The sequence below is a fragment of the Pseudoliparis swirei genome, chromosome 6, assembly GCF_029220125.1.
Source record: "Pseudoliparis swirei isolate HS2019 ecotype Mariana Trench chromosome 6, NWPU_hadal_v1, whole genome shotgun sequence".
Lineage (NCBI taxonomy): Eukaryota > Metazoa > Chordata > Actinopteri > Perciformes > Liparidae > Pseudoliparis > Pseudoliparis swirei.
The window spans coordinates 27,762,968-27,780,972 of NC_079393.1; the positions used below are offsets into that span (position 1 = coordinate 27,762,968).

Sequence of the window (18,005 nt, forward strand, 5' to 3'; positions counted from 1 at the left end):
GTAAACGGCTGCAAAATATCAAAGCTCCTGACTTTGTACGAAAATGATGATAAAGATAAATTAGTTTGAAAAATAAATAAATATATATATATACAATTATACACTACTGTTCAAAAGTTTGGGGTCACTTAGAAATGTCTTTATTTTTCAAAGAAAAGCACTGTTTTTTCAATAAAGATAACATTAATCAGAAATACACTCTATACATTGTTAATGTGGTAAATGACTATTCTAGGTGGAAGTGTCTGGTTTCTAATGAAATATCTCCATAGGTGAACAGAGGCCCATTTCCATCAACGATCACTCCAGTGTTCTAATGGTACATTGTGTTTGATAATCGCCTTAGAAGACTAATATCTGATTAGAAAACCCTTGTGCAATTATGTTAGCACAGCTGAAAACAGTTATGCTGGTGATATAAGCTATACAACTGGCCTTCCTTTGAGCTTGAAGATTGAAGAACAAAATTAATACTTCAAATATTAATCATTATTTCTAACCTTGTCAATGTCTTGACTATATGTTCTATGAAATGTTCAATTCATTTGATAAATAAAAGTGAGTTTTCATGGAAGACACAAAATTGTCTGGATGACCCCAAACTTTTGAACGGTAGTGTATATATATAGATATATATATCTATATATATATAGATATATATTGTCATGGCGAATGAAATTGATGCTCAAAAGCAACAACAAATCAAAATAGCAGCAGCAGAGAGTGAGTGGTTAAAGAATTCAATGGGCTGAGTGTGTGTGTGTGCGTGTGTGTGTGTGTGTGTGTGTGTGTGTTCACCTCGGTATGTTGTCGTCGACTGTGGCACACCCATACAGGAACACAATGACGCCCACTAGAGAAGCAGGAATCAGCATCTGTGTGTACAGACCCAGCCAGGCGAAGTACAGACCGATCTTCTCCCCGAAATACTTCCTGAACGACACAGAGACTCAAATAATGAGGTTGCTCAGTTATGCGGATGCATCATACTGACCTTGAACGCGTCATAATGAACTTAAACGGACCATACTGACCTTAAACGCACCATACTGACCTTAACGCACCATACTGACCTTAAACGCGCCATACTGACCTTAACGCACCATACTGACCTTAAACGCACCATAATGAATTTAAACGGACCACAATGAATTTAAACGCACCATAATAAACTTAAATGTACCACAATGAAGTTAAACGCATCCCAATGGACACAAAAAACATAATGAAAGCAAACGCATCATAATATGAGCAAATATATATCATTATGAAGATAAATGCATCCTAATGAACTTTAACGAATCCTAATGAATGTAAGGCATCAATATTAATTGAAACGCATCAAAATGACAGAAAACAACATACACATGGTTAAAAGCAAATCTGTCAGCCTTACTAATGGAAATCTCACACATCACCATTTTCCAGCCCTGATCTTTAGATACAAGGAAGATGGACCTTACCGCACGAGTCCAATGGGCTGGTACTTGTAGAAGACACTGTAGTTTGCCCACTCTTCATACAAGAGCTGAGGAAGACAATCAGAAGTATCTTGTTGCATTATTTGTTGTGTCATGCCTTTAGACGTTCTACTGGCATATTTGTCTTTGGCCAGTTTCCTTCCTGTTAGAGAAAAGTGAACCACCTCATCACCTGGAGCCCGAGACAGAAGACGAGAACATGAAGAGACAACTCTGTAAAGCCTTTCTTTACAGCTACAGGTGTGACATCCAGTCAGCCCCACCCACCTTGAGCCACAATGGGTTGTTCTTTTTACAAAAATTATTATAATATTATTAATTATATTTATAAATTATACAAATTGTCAATATTTGTGTTTTGTGAATATGGAATACATCCAGTAATCTTAGTCAAATAGAATATCTGCCCAAACTCTATGCTTTTCCTGCACGTCCTCTCCGCCTGGCTGCATGTCTCAGCTGCGCTGGGGCCGAATCGATTTGGCCCAAAAGAGGTGGGTCTAAGAAGCCGTTCAGCCTATTACTGATTAGAGATATAAATAAGTGACATACAATTTTTAGCCAACCAGCGTCCTAAAATAAATTCAGCTTTGGGCCAAAGTTGTCTGGCCCAAAAGCTGCGCATTGTCATCAGGCGCTTTGCTAACGATACGACAACGGCGAGCACTTCTCTTCCAAGAAGACCCGACCCACTACAATCTCTCCTCCAAGACCCGTTTGAGGGACATCACAAGTAGAAGCAGCACTTGAAGCTTCTGTGGAGACCGGTACACCAGGAAGGTTTGGCTAGCTGGATGCTGTCATGCTCATGCCGTATTTAGCTTCATAAATCTCGGGGACAGATCCAGCATGGACAGTTAGGGAGTAAGAGACATGAAGCACACAGAAAACATGAGGACACCAGGAACACATGAGAACTCCTCAAGCAGCCATATTGGGCCAAATGAACGTCACTACAGCTGGAGGACGACACAGGAGGAGGTGAAGAAACACAAGGGGGATAAAAACAGGCTAACAAGGTTCATAGGGGCATCTTAACAAGTTCTACTAGATGTTATATTTATATATATATATATATATATGTGTTGTGTGATTTATATTAGATGATATTTATATTTGTATTATTATATATTTATTATATTTGCATTGTATATTTATATGATATGGTATTTATATATAATATTATACTGAATATTATTATATAATATATATATATATTAATATATAAATAAAGTGAATTGTATGAACAAGATGTCCTTATTATGTCAGTGCATGTTAAATATTTAACTACAAAGTAGAAATCCGTGTTTGATACTTTTGATTGGATGTCACTACCAAAAAATAAATTCCACCAGCCGCCACCGCATTCAGTAGCTAGCATAGCATAGAAGGGCTAACACGATAGTCAGTAATAACGTTCTTACCTTTCGGTCGTTGGCGCTCTCCTCATTAATATCTCCCTGAAAAAGGACACAGGAACATGACATCTAGTTACCCTGCACACTGAGCGTATCACCTCACCTGTTACTGAGTACAAAAATGTTCTGATCACACTGGCTTCAAAACAAAAACAAGATTTAATAATACCACCGATAACACTGAACAATTAGCAGCAGGATTATTGGTACTCACATCATGGAGAGGATACGCTGCTGCATAGACGGCACTAGCCAGGAGACTGGTGATGCCTGCAGAGAGAAAACAAACTCAATCAAAGCGTCACCACATTGAAGATTACATTTAATCAAATATATTTTGTATTGTCCAAAAATCACAAAGTACTAATTATCCCGAGAGGGCTTCACAATCTATACACAAACAATATCCTCTGTCCCGTGACCTCACATCGGATCAGGAAAAACTCCCCCCAAAAAAACTTTTATCGGGGAGAAAAATAAAAATAAATACACCTCAGAGATATGCGGCAAACCAAGTTAGCTGGAAAGATAACCAGGTAACATCAAAGTTGGAGAGATCCAGGTAACATTAGCTGCAGAGATAGAGCTCAACATTAAGGCTTGTTGGACAAAGTAAACTCTGTGTTTAGACATGTGGAACTTTTCATTCACTTGTAAATCAAAATGGGTGTGATGAGTGGCCAATATTCATTACAAATATGAGATCGGTTGATTATCATTGAAATTCTTATGGGAAAACACCCGACATTGCAGTAGCAGACTAAAAAGAATAAGAATGAGAATAAACTATACAATATCCAGGTAACACAAAAGAAGAAAGTATTAACAATAACATATAGCAGAGAGAAACAGGTAATAGAATATACATCATGACAATATATATATATAAAACAATGTAATAAAATATACACTTTTTTGAGACTATATATATATATATATGTATATACATACAATATATATATACAATATATATATATATAAACAATGTAATAGATAGCCAGGTAACATTAGCTGGAGAGATAGCCAGGTAACATTAGCTGGAGAGATAGCCAGGTAACGTTAGCTGGAGAGATAGCCAAGTAATGTTAGCTGGAGAGATAGCCAGGTAACATTAGCTGTAGAGATAGCCAGGTAATGTTAGCTGGAGAGATAGCCAGGTAATGTTAGCTGGAGAGATAGCCAGGTAATGTTAGCTGGAGAGATAGCCAGGTAACATTAGCTGGGGAGATAGCCATGTAATGTTAGCTGGAGAGATAGCCAGGTAACGTTAGCTGGAGAGATAGCCAGGTAATGTTAGCTGGAGAGATAGCCAGGTAACGTTAGCTGGAGAGATAGCCAGGTAACATTAGCTGGGGAGATAGCCAGGTAACGTTAGCTGGAGAGATAGCCAGGTAACATTAGCTGGGGAGATAGCCAGGTAACGTTAGCTGGAGAGATAGCCAGGTAACGTTAGCTGGAGAGATAGCCAGGTAATGTTAGCTGGAGAGATAGCCAGGTAACGTTAGCTGGAGAGATAGCCAGGTAACGTTAGCTGGAGAGATAGCCAGGTAACATGAGCTGGAGAGATAGCCAGGTAACGTTAGCTGGAGAGATAGCCAGGTAACATGAGCTGGAGAGATAGCCAGGTAACGTTAGCTGGAGAGATAGCCAGGTAACGTTAGCTGGTTGGCCCCGTACTGGGAGGCTCCTAAGTGACCCGGTTGGTAAACACAGGGCAGGGCAAAGACGGGTGGTGTGTGATCGCTTGTAGAGAGCCAGTCTCGGTCAAAACGCCCGGCAGGTTTTTTTATTGTCCCATTCTAGTCCTGGGAGCCAGAGATCCAGACTCACCCATGCTGTACTTGGCCTTGCATTTTGTTCGTCTAAGTATTTCAAAAACCTGAAAGGATGAAAAACAGAAGAACTGAACTTTATTCACCATGCGCCGGAAGAAAATCGACCGACAAAAACTGTGGTTTATTGACACTATTATAAAACAATGATGAAGCTCTAATCGCACAAATAACCACAACCAAATCTCTGGAGATTTTGACCTCTGTATGTCTGCATGTCCGTTTCTTCCTTCTTATCTTCTGTGATGTTTAAACCACAATGTTTCCAACAAAACTACATTCCCATACAACTAAACTGTATCCTCTATAACGTTTCAAGGAAGAAACATTTCCTTCTGGATTATGGTCGCTGTTATTGCCGTGTGGTTAACACAGTAAATAACTGCTTTATTTAAGTTACAGACGTAAATTAAAGTCAACATAGAGTGCTACAGAGATGACATTTATGGAGGCAAACCACAGAATTGTAAACCAATCAGTAGAACAAAATGGCAAACGCTTTTTTTTTTTTTAAATCGACTTTGAGACGAGGAAACCAGAAGTACAAAAATGCCGACTCATTTCCGTGTTTTAGGTCTTGACTTCTTCTCACAGGACAAGAACATCCATCCCCTGGGTGAATGTCCTGTGTTGGCTTACCTATCCACCCCCGGCCTCCTCACTACACAGATGTCTTATTTGCAATATTTAAAATACAAACACAATCTGGTAGAAATGATCCCTCGAAACGTAATTGACGATGCAGTTTCCTTGGCTGGGACCAGTGTTAGAAAACAACATCATGTTGTGGTTGTTAGCATTGCTTTAGCCTTTCTAACAAACAACTGAAAGGTTTCATTTGGTATATTCACAACGATATAACGATAAAATCTGTGTTAGCTAAGAAGTTTTTTAGAGAAGGATATTTTGATCAACTTACTATTGAACTCCTGGTTTTGCTGTCGAAGAAGTAATCTTTATCTGAGAGGTCAAACCTGTTTGTTAAACACACACAAAAGCACAGACACATGATACTGTCTGTTAAAGTTTGGACATCTTTCTGTGTGTGTACCACAATAACGGTGCAGTGACACTTTTGAACCACCAGGATCCAACTTCTTTCCTTCAAAGTGCAAGAGATGCACTCACAGGTGCTGTTTCTCTCTGGAGAACGTGTGCGACAGGTGTTTGATGTTCTTGGGTTGATGTTCCTCAACTTGAGGGTGGAGAGGTTCCAGAACTTTACTGACCAGGGAGCTGATCTTCTCCACCACACCGCGCAACTGCTTGACTTCATACACCTAGAAATGACCCACAGAACACAGAGACACACACACACACACACACACAAACACAATCACACACTTTTCAATCAAGGCTACCTTCTGTCTGATGTACTTGAATCAGGTTCACCTGGTCCCGCCCCTAGAGGTGCTGCTATAGGCTGATAGGCTGCTGGGGGACGTTTAGGATACACTGGGCACCTCTCTCCTCTTCTGTCTCACAACCTTGAATAGGATTAGCGGTTCGGATAATGGAATGGAATACTCATTTTCACTGAACACAGCCTGAACGCGTCATAATGTAACTGAACAGAATCTCCTTACGCTGTTTGAGGCGCTTCCACCGTTTCTAGTTATCCCCCCTTCAATTTCTACACACATCAGATGTTCACAATGTAGCATCAATGGGGATCGACAAATAGATCTGATCAGGTAACTTTCCTGAATATTGGCTGATAACGACCATCAGTTAAACTGCTTGCCAAACTGCGAGTGGGGGTCTTTACGGATCAGTGATAGGCAACGGTTTGTTGCACCACCATTCACATTGCACTTTAAGCAAAGGAAGATATACAAGATGAAACATGTTCAATCGTTATATGACTGTATGCTCACAGATGTGGAGGTGAGGCAACTCGATATGGTAAATGGACCTGTACTTGTTTATCTCTTTTCTCGTCTTCTGACCACTCAAGGCGCTGTCACACTACACAACATCATTCACCCATCACACATTCATACACACAGGAGCTAAGGTTCACACATATTCATACACCATAGGCACAGCTACGGGAGCACATTTGGGATTGAAAGTCTTGCCCAAGGACACATTCCCATGGGCTAGTGGAGCCGGGGATCGAACCGCCAATCCTCTGGTTGAAGGACAGCCCTGCTCTACGACCCCGGTAAAAAGAGACGGTCAGAAACCAGAGGAAAACCAGCATCAATAGGTGCATCAGCTGTCCACCATCATAAAACAAGCTTCAGCTTATTGGTGTTCCTCAACACTGTGAGTGTCACTGAAGTAAAGTTCTTCAACATTTTTTATCTTGCAACCCAAATTCCAGTTTCTGATTACATATGTAACCATCAAAATATCAATAGACCCTTAGACGACTACCAATAGAGACAACACGCTAGTTAATAACCACAATCTATAGACCTCCAAGTAACCCTCTGTGTCACACACCTGTGTCAGAGACTTCAGTTTGCTCAAAAAAGACAACAAAGGGAAACAAAACCTTGATATATTCAGTACGCTTGGGTGGGCGGCATATCGGTTACATCACATTCACCAGTGTCACATTTGGCGTGAGCCTTTTGCGTGACCTTTGTTAGCTTTCGGTGGGTTCAAAGGCGTAGATTCTTAAAAGCGTAACGTGATTCCCAGTTTGGCTGCGGCCAAGAGGTGATAAAAACATTGAAGTGTCAACTAAAAAGAGCAAGACTTTGATAACCTGAAACGTCAGATAGTTTCTTACACATAACCATCTGGGAAGCCGTCATTGGAAACTGTTTGATACTTAATTAGTTTATTGGATCAACCGTCTAGGAATCAAACTCCAAAAAGCCAGTCAGGAGGAAAGCTAAAACATGTCGATAAAGGCACACATTCAGCACATTATCAAGAGGCTGCAAGCTAAATTCATTTGTATCAAATATTTGGAATGAGTTATGATTTAGGAAATGATGCTATACAGTGTGAAATTACATATAGAAGAAAAGTAAATATAGTTTGTAGCTGTTCCAGAAATGCAATAGAGACTAATTCACAGGGTTCTTACACATTTTGACCAAAGGATTTCCAGGACTTTTCCAGGACTTTAAACCAAATGTCCATGACCAAACTGAAATCTCGGTATAAACATGAAACATTTAGAAAATGTTGCGTATTGAGAGCGTACGCCAGCTTATATTTTGAGCGTCTTTCTTTAAAAGACATATTACTTATTTCAAACTCGGCGTAAATGAACATGTAATTATAACAACATTTTCAGGACTTTTCCAAAACTTTTATGATTTACGTTTTTCCATGACTTTTCCAGGCCTGGAAATGACCGTACGAACACTGAATTTAACTCTGGCTTCTTACTAATTGGGCCTCCATCTAATACGATCTTATAAAACATTGGGCGTCATGAGGAACTTGTCGAGAAGCCTTTAAAGAGCCCACACACGAGAGGCTGTCCTTTTGTATTTCAAAAATCATATCGATTCATAGACTTTTAGTGAAAAGAAAAAGTGTCTTTGTCCCTCTTACCTTCTTGGTGGGCATCTTCAGCTTCATTAACTCGGCCTCTCGACAGAGAACGTTCCACGGAGCGTGAATCTTCACAAAGGCCATCCCCGAAATCTTGGTCTAAGAGACACACGGCAAACAAAACTCACGTATTGGTTTGATTGACGTCATCAGGAATACAAAATAGAAACGTTTCTAAATAAATCTGAAATTGACATTCGAAGGGGGGGACAAGCGAAACGACCCATTGAGCAACGTGGACCGTAACTGGAGAAAGTTCGACAGTCGGTCTTTCTGTGGGACCATAGGAAGCCTTTTCATGTCCGGGACGCGGTATATTGTATTCTACCACATGCTGGAAATTCCTCAACCATATTGCAATTATGTGACAGGGCAAGAATATTTTTCAAGAATAAAAACTGTTAAAAAGTGCAATGCAAAGCAATCATGGTATTGATGGTATTGATGGTTTTGATGAAGCCCGATGAGCTGCCTGAACAGAATAACTGACCAGTCTGAGGTGTGTCGAGGTGTGTGTGGTTCTTTAGCAGCCGTCTGGGGTCATCTGCATACGTGGTGAGTCGGGCTGAACACAGCAGACGGCCGCTGATGAAGGCGTTGCGCTCCGACTCGGTTCTCCACATGTGTGTGATGACAAGGTGAGGTTGTGTTTGCTTTGGCCGACTTGTTTCCGGAAGAAATGAATCCAGGCCTTCTATGAACCGGCCACCTCAGGTCAGCCACTTCAAGTCCCCGCTTGTGGAGAGACTTATTTTCTATTTATATGCTGGCATCAGGACATCTTATACAGAGGCAGAATATCCCTTTACACTTTTACACGCCTGATACACGGATATATCTAAGCTGCAACCCGGCAAATACTTTTGCAGAAATGGTCCGAACAGTCGAAGACATTTAGAAGTGGATTCTTGTAGTTCAATATAAACAAAGCCAAAGCCACAATCAAAGCATTACTAAAAGAAAGTCCACAAGTGGTGAAGTACCAGCAGTTCCTCTGATAGACATCAACTTCCTCTCTACATATGTGTATCACTCTACCTCATATTCATGTCATATTCATTGATTGTGTTGTTCCTGTGTTTTAGTTTGTGTATAATGATTCCTTCTGGTCACATGACATCTATTCCTCTGTCCATCCTGGAGAGGGATCCTCCTCTGTTCTCTCCTGAAGGTTTCTTTCCTTTTTTTCCCCTGAAGGGTTGTTTGGGAGTTGTTCCTGATCCGATGTGAGGTCAAATGTCAGGGATGTCTATGTGTACAGATTGTAAAGCGCTCTGAGACAAATTTGTAATTTGTGAAAATGGGCTATACAAATAAAAATAAACTGAAACTGAAAACCTCCAAAGCCAGATCCCCCACAAATCTAGATTTCTAATAAAAACACAGTTATTACTGACACACACACCAATAACTATACTGCTAAGTGTTTACCTTGATAGACAGAGATAAGCCAAGAGGATGAAAGAGTACAGGAGAGGTTTGGTATTCGATGTCCCTTTATTGAACCTTTGCAGGGAGACACCAGATCACTGTCGCATCCTGAAGGCCTGCATAGTGTCCATCACCTGTTCCTCTCTCCCGACAAGCTTCCTAAAAACTTCCAAACACAGGAAGTCTGGTGGGAACCCACATTTGTCTGAACTGGCTCAAGGTTCAAGCCTCGGTGCTGTGCTTCACATGTCTTCAGGCTTTAAAACAGCCTCTTGGTTTTCTTTAGCCAGTACCGTAGTCCTTTAAAAAAATCTTGTAAAAATATCTTGTCATGCAATTTTTCATTTACTTCACAAACGTATTTAAACCATATTTAAAGCCGCCAGTTGCAATTATCTGCAATCAGCTTACTGATGTCCATCAGGTCATATCATTCAAACTGCAGGACATTTATTCATATCAATATGCATGTGAGTACAGTGACTGTGGTCTGTGTGTGTTGTTGTGTTACCCTTTCAGAAGAGACTCTGAGTTTAGGAAGATGCAGTTTGTAACATACAAGATGCACAGCTGTGATCTGAGCATGTCGGACCTGTGATGCATAACCTCATGTCCAGAAGACCTCAGTCCACCAACTCTTTCTTCAGTATTTCCTACTTCCTCTTTAAATTCCCTTTGTGCTCGTCCCACGTAGCCAGACCGGCCTCCCCAGAGGCGGTGTCGCCTAGAAAGTTCACATTATCATTCTGGTATCGGGGGAGAAAGAAGGAAAAACAACTCTCGGGGTTGTTTATGTTTTCTTTGAAACGAATCACGACGTCTCGTGCGACGCTACGCACGGGATGCGCTGACGGCAGCCGGTAACGGTGGAGCTCATTTCAACTACTCCATGTACGATGTTAGGTTGCAATAGTTTATTTTGATTCTGTAGTCTTGAGCTTTAAATTAATACATATAGAAAGATATTATAATAGGAAATATTAGGGAGAATATTATTATTATAAATGTATTATGAAGCATAGGGGGACTGTTTACTCTATGTCAATGGAAAGAAGTAATGTATGTTTCATGAGAGTGAATGTTAGTTTAGTATTTCAGAATTGTCGAACCCGGTTGAAGCCCGTGAAGTGACTTTAATGCGGACAATAACAGAAGGGACTTATATTGTGAAAATACTTGACCGTAAGTGACGTTTTGACCCGGGGGTCGTGACCTTTGACCTCTCCATTCTGACAGCGGACTTCTATCCAACAGGAAGGTGTTAGAGGCTGAACTACCTCTGAGAGGAGCTGATTGGCTGATTGGAGACTAAGACTCTCTTTCCTCTTGACCCGGTCAGACAGCAACACCTGCTCGGTCAGCTGGTACCTGTGGAGCCGGATCACCACAGAACCCACGACCCTGAGCCTGGATTGTTTGTTTGAACTTCTTGCCGTTAAATATTGTTAAACCTTATTCACGCCATCCGGAGCCTGATGTCCATCATCTGAGAAGGGCCCAGTTTCAGAACTCTTATAACGACATAATAACACATCACAGTTTATTCATTGATTTGTGTTTTTGTATTTAGGATCTGAATCTGCACAACTACTAATTGTTTAACTTTATATCATATTCCATCTCTGCATCTCTAACTGAGCTGGTGGTCTTCATTTGGTTTGCACGACCAACCAGTGGAGACCACAGCTGTTTACTCCCCTCGGGACCAACAGCTGCTTCCAACCCCTGGAGGCCAGTTCAGCTTCCTAAAATCCTTCGTGTTCACTCCTACTTTGGTACATTGGCGTGTGCTAACTGTGATTCCTTTGCAAATGACATTTTATGAGGAAACAAGTCCGTAAGGAAGGTCGCAGACACGAGTGGGTGTGGCTCTTCGAGTGTTCCTGGGAAGAACGAATGAATAAAGAAGTAAACTCACGTCCTCGTCTTTCTCCAGCTCCAGGCCCATGTCTCTCAGCTTCCCCTCGAACTCCTCCCTCCTGAGAATCTTGTGATCCTCTTGGCCATTGAGGGTCTCTGTCGGACAGCCCAGCTCCACGTCGGCCGCCGGGGCCGCCGGGTCCTTCGGCATTTGCGCTCTCTGATGCCGGGTGTGTTGGGCGAGACTCTGGGTGCCGCGGCGTAGGCTGCGGGCGACGGCGTTTTCGGTGAGCAGGTGCGACGCCTGTCGGCCGGAGCGGCCCGCGGACGGCTTCTTCACGGGGTAGGCCAGGATGTAGTCCACGCGCCGCTGGCCGTCCAGGAAGAAGAGGCCGTGTTGGCACTGGGTGTTCTCCTGGGGGGTCAGAGCCTTCAGCAGCTGGGGACAGACGGGGAAGCAAGACGTGTTTGTTTATGATCCAAACAACATCAAGACGTGTTCTAACAAAGAACATCTTTCCACTTGGCTTAGCAGGAAATATGTGGGAGGAAACCGGAGAACCCGGGGGAACCCACGCTGCAACCGGGAGAACGTGTAGACTCCACACAGAAGTGCGGCTCGGGATGGAACCCTGGCCCTCACAAATAATGTGTATTATAAAAATGTTTTACAATTAGGTGATTATGAAAAAAACATCTAATTTCATTTAGAATTTTTTTAATAATTTATTTTGTTTTTATAGAGTTGACAGCAGGGAGATGAGGAATCCTCCAGTTATAGTGGCTGAACAGACGAAATGTTCTCCAGCAAAATCTATAAAGATGCCGTCGAAAAATAGCCCACATTCAAAATATTTGAGTTCACATTAGGTTTGAATGTCTTTGGTTTAAAACACTCCATGGGCCATGTGCACCTTCCTTTATGTGATCCATGAAATACATTTTAAAACCTGATGAAGCCAGCAGCTTCGTGTCGCGACGTTACCGGTACTTGGAGGGTCCATAAAGGACAAAGAAAGACTTTAAATACCACAATATTGTCTCACATTTTATATAGAAAATATAACTGTATTAATTTGAACAAATACAATCAGTATAGTATATATAGTATATAGTATTTTTTTTATTATTAAAATGAAAATCACCAACAAAGAAAATGTCCTCGTCTTCAAACTCTCATAAAATCTTCTCATAAATCAAATGTTTGAGTGTCGTGACCTTGACGATGACGGTAAAATGAGTCCTCTCAAACCGGCAATCAAAGAAAGTCCTTTTGCTCATCTGCTCAGTAGCTACCTGAATTATCTTTTGGGCTATATGAGGATTTGTGAATGATGAATATTTTAGTTTGTTTGTTTTGATAAAGTGAAAGCTGCTGTGTTCTTTCCAACTTCAGCTGGGCACCAAATGCAGCCAGACATCTGAAGCCGTCTTTCCCAGGATGTCTTCTGACCTCTTGTTATCATCCACAAGTTCAAGACACAACCGCTTTTATCACCTGTGACTTTTTAATTTGATGAGGGGGAACTTGTTAGCTCACGGTTGTCTATTGACACATCCAGCATGCAGAGAGCAACACTAGCGTTCATCTAGAGCCGTGTTTCTGGCCACTGGATGGACGTACCGCCCGGTGTCCTTCACAGGGCGTCAAGAGACGATCGCCCGGCAGACCAGACCGACATTCTTTATGCCGCCACTTTTACTCGTGCGGCACATAATAGTTTTAATGTCGGCACACAAACAGTCGGCGGTGTGGAAGTTCTTCAGCAACTGGATGGATCAGAAAAAAACACTTACAGTACATACCGAACTTAAATGACGTAAACACAGAACTTTTTTTTTACTTAAACCACAACCTTTTCCTAAATCCAGTTGTTCCCTGAACTTAAGTGACGCCAAGGGGTCGTGACCAAGTGTAGGAAACTAGAACGGGTCAGAATATAAGTCAGTAACCCCTGAGAAAAAGCTTCTAAATGCTCCACTGTGTTTGTTTCTTTGCAGAACAAACTAATCCATCAGCGTGTGCTTATATTCATAAAGTTTATCTCCATAAATAAAACTTACAAAGAAATGCTGTTCTTTTCCTTTTCTTTTCCTTTTTCCATAGTCTAGAGCCATGTTATCATATCCGTATTGCAATGGATTATGGGATATTTTCAAGTGAAGAACCCTGGAAATCCTTATTCAACCTGGACCTAATGAATTGTGGGTTTAGACTTCCTAAGAACATGCTCGGGGGGGGGGGGGGGGAGTACCAGTCTCTATCAGTCATTAGCGCTTCCTTTCAAACTATGCGAACAACCCTTGGACTACTTTTCACTCAACCAGGCCACCCCCCCTAACTATAGCTACCTTGCCAAACCCCGCCTTATAGGGCGAGGGGGGGGGCTTGCCGTTTTTCATAAACGCTCCATACGCATCACCGACCTGAACCTCTCCCTTCCCCCCTCGTCTACTTTTGAGTACCTCGCCTTTTCACTGCCCAACTCCATAACTGCTCTTCTCCTCTACCGCCCCCCCAAGCCACACCCCTCTTTTCTATCAGAACTCTCTGAAGTCCTCACCGTCGCTTCCTCTCTCTCCACCCGCCTCCTTCTCACTGGTGACTTCAACATTCACGTGGATCAACCCGATTCTACCCTCACATCTGACTTCCTCTCTGTCCTCGACTGTTTCCATCTTACCCAACACATCACCTTCCCCACCCACATAAAAGGCCACACACTTGACCTAGTCTGCACTGCCTCCCTCCCCATAACCAACCCTCACCCTCTCTCCTTTCCACTCTCTGACCACCATTGTATCCTCTTCTCCGCCCCCCTGCCTCCACTCCATCACCCCATTAAACGCTCCATCTCTTTCCGCAACATCAAATCAGTCAACCCACTTACTCTCTCCCAGTCCATTTCCTTTGCCATCCCCCCTGATTCCTCTCTTGACGACTATGCCATCTTGCTCAACTCCATTCTCTCCGACTCCCTTGACAAACTAGCCCCCCTGAAAACCATCACAGTCTCTTTCACCACCCCCTCCCCCTGGTACACTCCTAAACTCCGCATCATGAAACAGACTGGCCGCCAACTCGAACGTCTCTACAAGAAGACACATCTCACCGTCACGCAGATGCCTATAAACACCACATCTCCTCCTACCGAAACGCTCTTCAAGCTGCCAAGTCTGCCCACTTCTCCACCCTCATCAACAGCACCAACCGAAACCCCCGGACCCTCTTCTCTACTGTCAAAAAGCTGCTCAAACCCCCCGACAACAACTCACTTTCCTCCCCTGATCTTTGCAACTCCTTTCTTCACGCCTTCAATAACAAAGTCTCCCAAATCAATATCTCACTGTCTGCCTCTATCGCCAATTCCTCCGCCCCTCCACCCCCCAATATCACTTTCCCACCCACTGACTGTCTGCCCCCCCTTCCTCTCTGTTTTCTCCCCTGCCGACTCCGCCCTCATCACTGATATCATCACTGCCTCTAAGACAACCACCTGCTCCCTCGACCCCCTCCCCACCACCCTGACCAAGGCCTGCCTCCCTGCCCTTATCCCCCATCTCACTGCTCTCTTCAATCAGTCACTGTCCCAAGGTCTTGTTCCCTCTGTCTACAAACTTGCTGCTGTCACCCCTATTCTCAAAAAGCCTTCCCTTGACCCTGCCAACCTCTCTAACTACCGCCCTATCTCCAATCTCCCATTCCTTTCCAAAACCCTTGAACGAATTGTCGCCACCCAACTCCACTTCCACCTTCAGTCCAACAACCTTTACGAACCCCTTCAGTCTGGTTTCCGCCCATCACACAGCACTGAAACTGCCCTGGTCAAAGTCATCAATGACCTACTCATCTCCTCTGACTCAGGTGCCCTCAACATCCTGATACTTCTAGACCTCAGCGCAGCCTTTGACACAGTGAGTCATCCCATCCTCCTTCTAAGGCTGCGCCAACTGGGTGTTGAGCCGACTGCACTGGACTGGTTCACCTCCTACCTCACCGACAGAAAACAGTTCATCTCCCTCAATGGTCATACCTCCACCCTTTCCTCTGTCACGCAGGGGGTCCCCCAAGGTTCAGTCCTTGGCCCCCTGCTTTTCATCTGCTACATACTCCCCTTGGCCAAATTATTCGCAACTTCAACCTGGACTTTCACTGTTATGCCGATGATACACAGATTTACATAAACACAAAATCCACAAAGAACCCACCCTCTCCCACATTGAAACCTGTATATCCAATAAAAACCTGGCTGACCCATAACTTCCTCAAACTTAACTGTGACAAAACTGAACTTCTCCTCATTGGCACTAAATCAACTCTCAACAAGACGGACCCATCACTCTTACCATTGACGACACAACCATCACCCCTCCCCTGGCTCCCAACCTTCGCTTCATCCTGGACCCCACCCTCTCATTCGACCCTCCTGTTAGCTCCCTTATTAAGACCTCCTACTTCCCTCTCCATAACATTGCCAAAATCAGACACTGCCTCACTCCCACTGCCGCTGAATGCCTCATTCACGCCTTTGTCTCCTCCCGCCTGGACTACTGCAACTCCCTCCTCACGGGCATCACTTCCCGCTCCCTCCATCGACTACAGATGGTACAGAACTCTGCCGCCCGCCTGCTCACTACCACCCGGTTCCGTGATCATATCACTCCTGTCCTCCAATCTCTCCACTGGCTCCCCATCAAAGACCGCATCAACTTTAAAGTGCTCCTCCTCACCTACAAAGCACTTCACTGCCTGGCCCCCCCTTACCTGACTGACCTCCTTCTTCTCCATCGCCCTACCCTAACCCTCCGATCCTCATCCACTCCCCCCCTCATTGTTCCTCCGTCCAAACTCAAACACTTTGGTGATCGAGCCTTCTCTCGAGTTGCACCTCGTCTCTGGAACTCCCTCCCCCAGCCTGTCAGAGACTCACCTTCACTTACCACCTTCAAATCCCGCCTTAAAACCTACCTCTTCTCCCGAGCGTATGACCTCCCCTACCCTTAACCACCTCCTCTCCCCAACCCCCCCCCTCCGCTTTGCTTCTATTTCTCCCTGACTACTGTGTTTTGTTGTTCTGTTCTATTTTGTCTCTATATGTTGCCCATTCTTGTCTGTTCTTTTGCTTTGCATTTTCTGTCAGCGTCTTTGGGTCATTGAAAAGCGCTTTACAAATATAATGAATTATTATTATTATTATTATAAATACTGTGTGAATGTTGAGCTGTGTAATTAGAGTATTTCTCTCTCTATGAAGTCTAATTATAACGGTCTGGCTGCAGATCTCAAGGGAGGTGTCTGTGGATCAAACTACACGGAGATCATTCAGCGACATCTAAAGGGGAACCCCACCCAGTTTACACTTGAAGATCAGTTCACTGGTGGCGGCTGGGGTTCTAGCTGGTTCCCATGCTGGATCCACTTCAGTCGGCAAAATGCATAAACAATCACATGGAAGCTCCTCTTTTTAGAGGGTGCAAATGCGCATAACTTTAGCACCTTTCAAGGGTAAAAACAGGGAATGAAAACTCCAGAAAACCTGCTTTGACTTCTCAGAACATGACGCTTCCATTCATTTAACAGTCACACTAAATATAGAACAGTTCTCACTTCTCTCTCCCCTTATGATGGCCCTTTTATTTTCCGCAAACTCTGTGGCTGCGATGTGTGAATGTGTGGGAGTGTTCGTTAGAGGAGGGCAGCTGGCACCTTGCATGGGTCAGCGTCTGAAAGACGTGTCGTCCTTTGAATGGTTAGAGGAGACGAGTACAGCCCAATGTATACTTGGACTGTGTGCAGCATTTTGTGGCATCTAGTAAAATATTGCAGATTTTAACCAACTAAACCCTTTCTTTAAATTATTTCTTTTTTTTGGTTCATAGTGTTTGGTGTTGTTGACTTTCTGAAAGTAAAAATACATTAAAATACATTTCTCACGAGTTCTAAGTGTAATATTGCAATACATGTTCCGTAATAGCACCGGAAGAGTGTAACACAAGGGTTAACGTAACTAATTACAGTTGATACCTGCATATTAATGGTATAAGTAAAAGATTTATTAGTCCACTAACTTGGTCAACACTGTTGCTAACACACAATATATTCATATATACATATATATATATATATATACATTTATATATATATATAAATATATAAATATTAATATATTTTATTTATTTATTATAATATATATATATATATATATCAAACTGTTATAACGAACTCAAGGTCCAGATAGTACAAAACATTAAAATATAATAAAATACATACAAAACCACAAGTGAAAAACAAACAAAGAACTACACATGCTTTATGAAGAGACAGCTGTCCCAGTGTCTCCACAGCTGGATTGGTAGCGTGTAGTACCGAATTTTATATTTGATAAAAACATGCTGATCTGACTTTCAGAGGCAGATACATTTATATATAAGATTTATTAAAACCACTTTGTATGTGTTGA

The 18,005-nt window shown here is 42.7% G+C and overlaps 1 protein-coding gene across 2 annotated transcripts in view; it reads right to left on the bottom strand.

Annotated features, from left to right (window-relative positions):
* The window catches only part of LOC130194747 (anoctamin-1-like), a 32,233-nt gene extending 20,541 nt beyond the window's left edge, over positions 1-11,692 (bottom strand). Inside the window, exons 1-10 of one of the 2 annotated variants that reach the window (XM_056415882.1) lie at positions 11,603-11,692; positions 9,685-9,843; positions 8,254-8,352; positions 5,860-6,011; positions 5,651-5,705; positions 4,730-4,778; positions 3,114-3,169; positions 2,906-2,941; positions 1,464-1,528; positions 799-933 (exon numbers count right to left, since the gene is read on the bottom strand). In XM_056415882.1, the coding sequence (XP_056271857.1) occupies positions 799-933; positions 1,464-1,528; positions 2,906-2,941; positions 3,114-3,169; positions 4,730-4,778; positions 5,651-5,705; positions 5,860-6,011; positions 8,254-8,337 (632 nt within the window). In that variant the 5' untranslated portion in view covers positions 8,338-8,352; positions 9,685-9,843; positions 11,603-11,692. Of the gene's footprint in view, positions 1-798; positions 934-1,463; positions 1,529-2,905; positions 2,942-3,113; positions 3,170-4,729; positions 4,779-5,650; positions 5,706-5,859; positions 6,012-8,253; positions 8,353-8,743; positions 8,817-9,684; positions 9,844-11,602 lie in introns of those variants that run through there. The other variant, XM_056415883.1, reaches the window with a different exon arrangement.
* Positions 11,693-18,005: the final 6,313 nt, after the last annotated feature.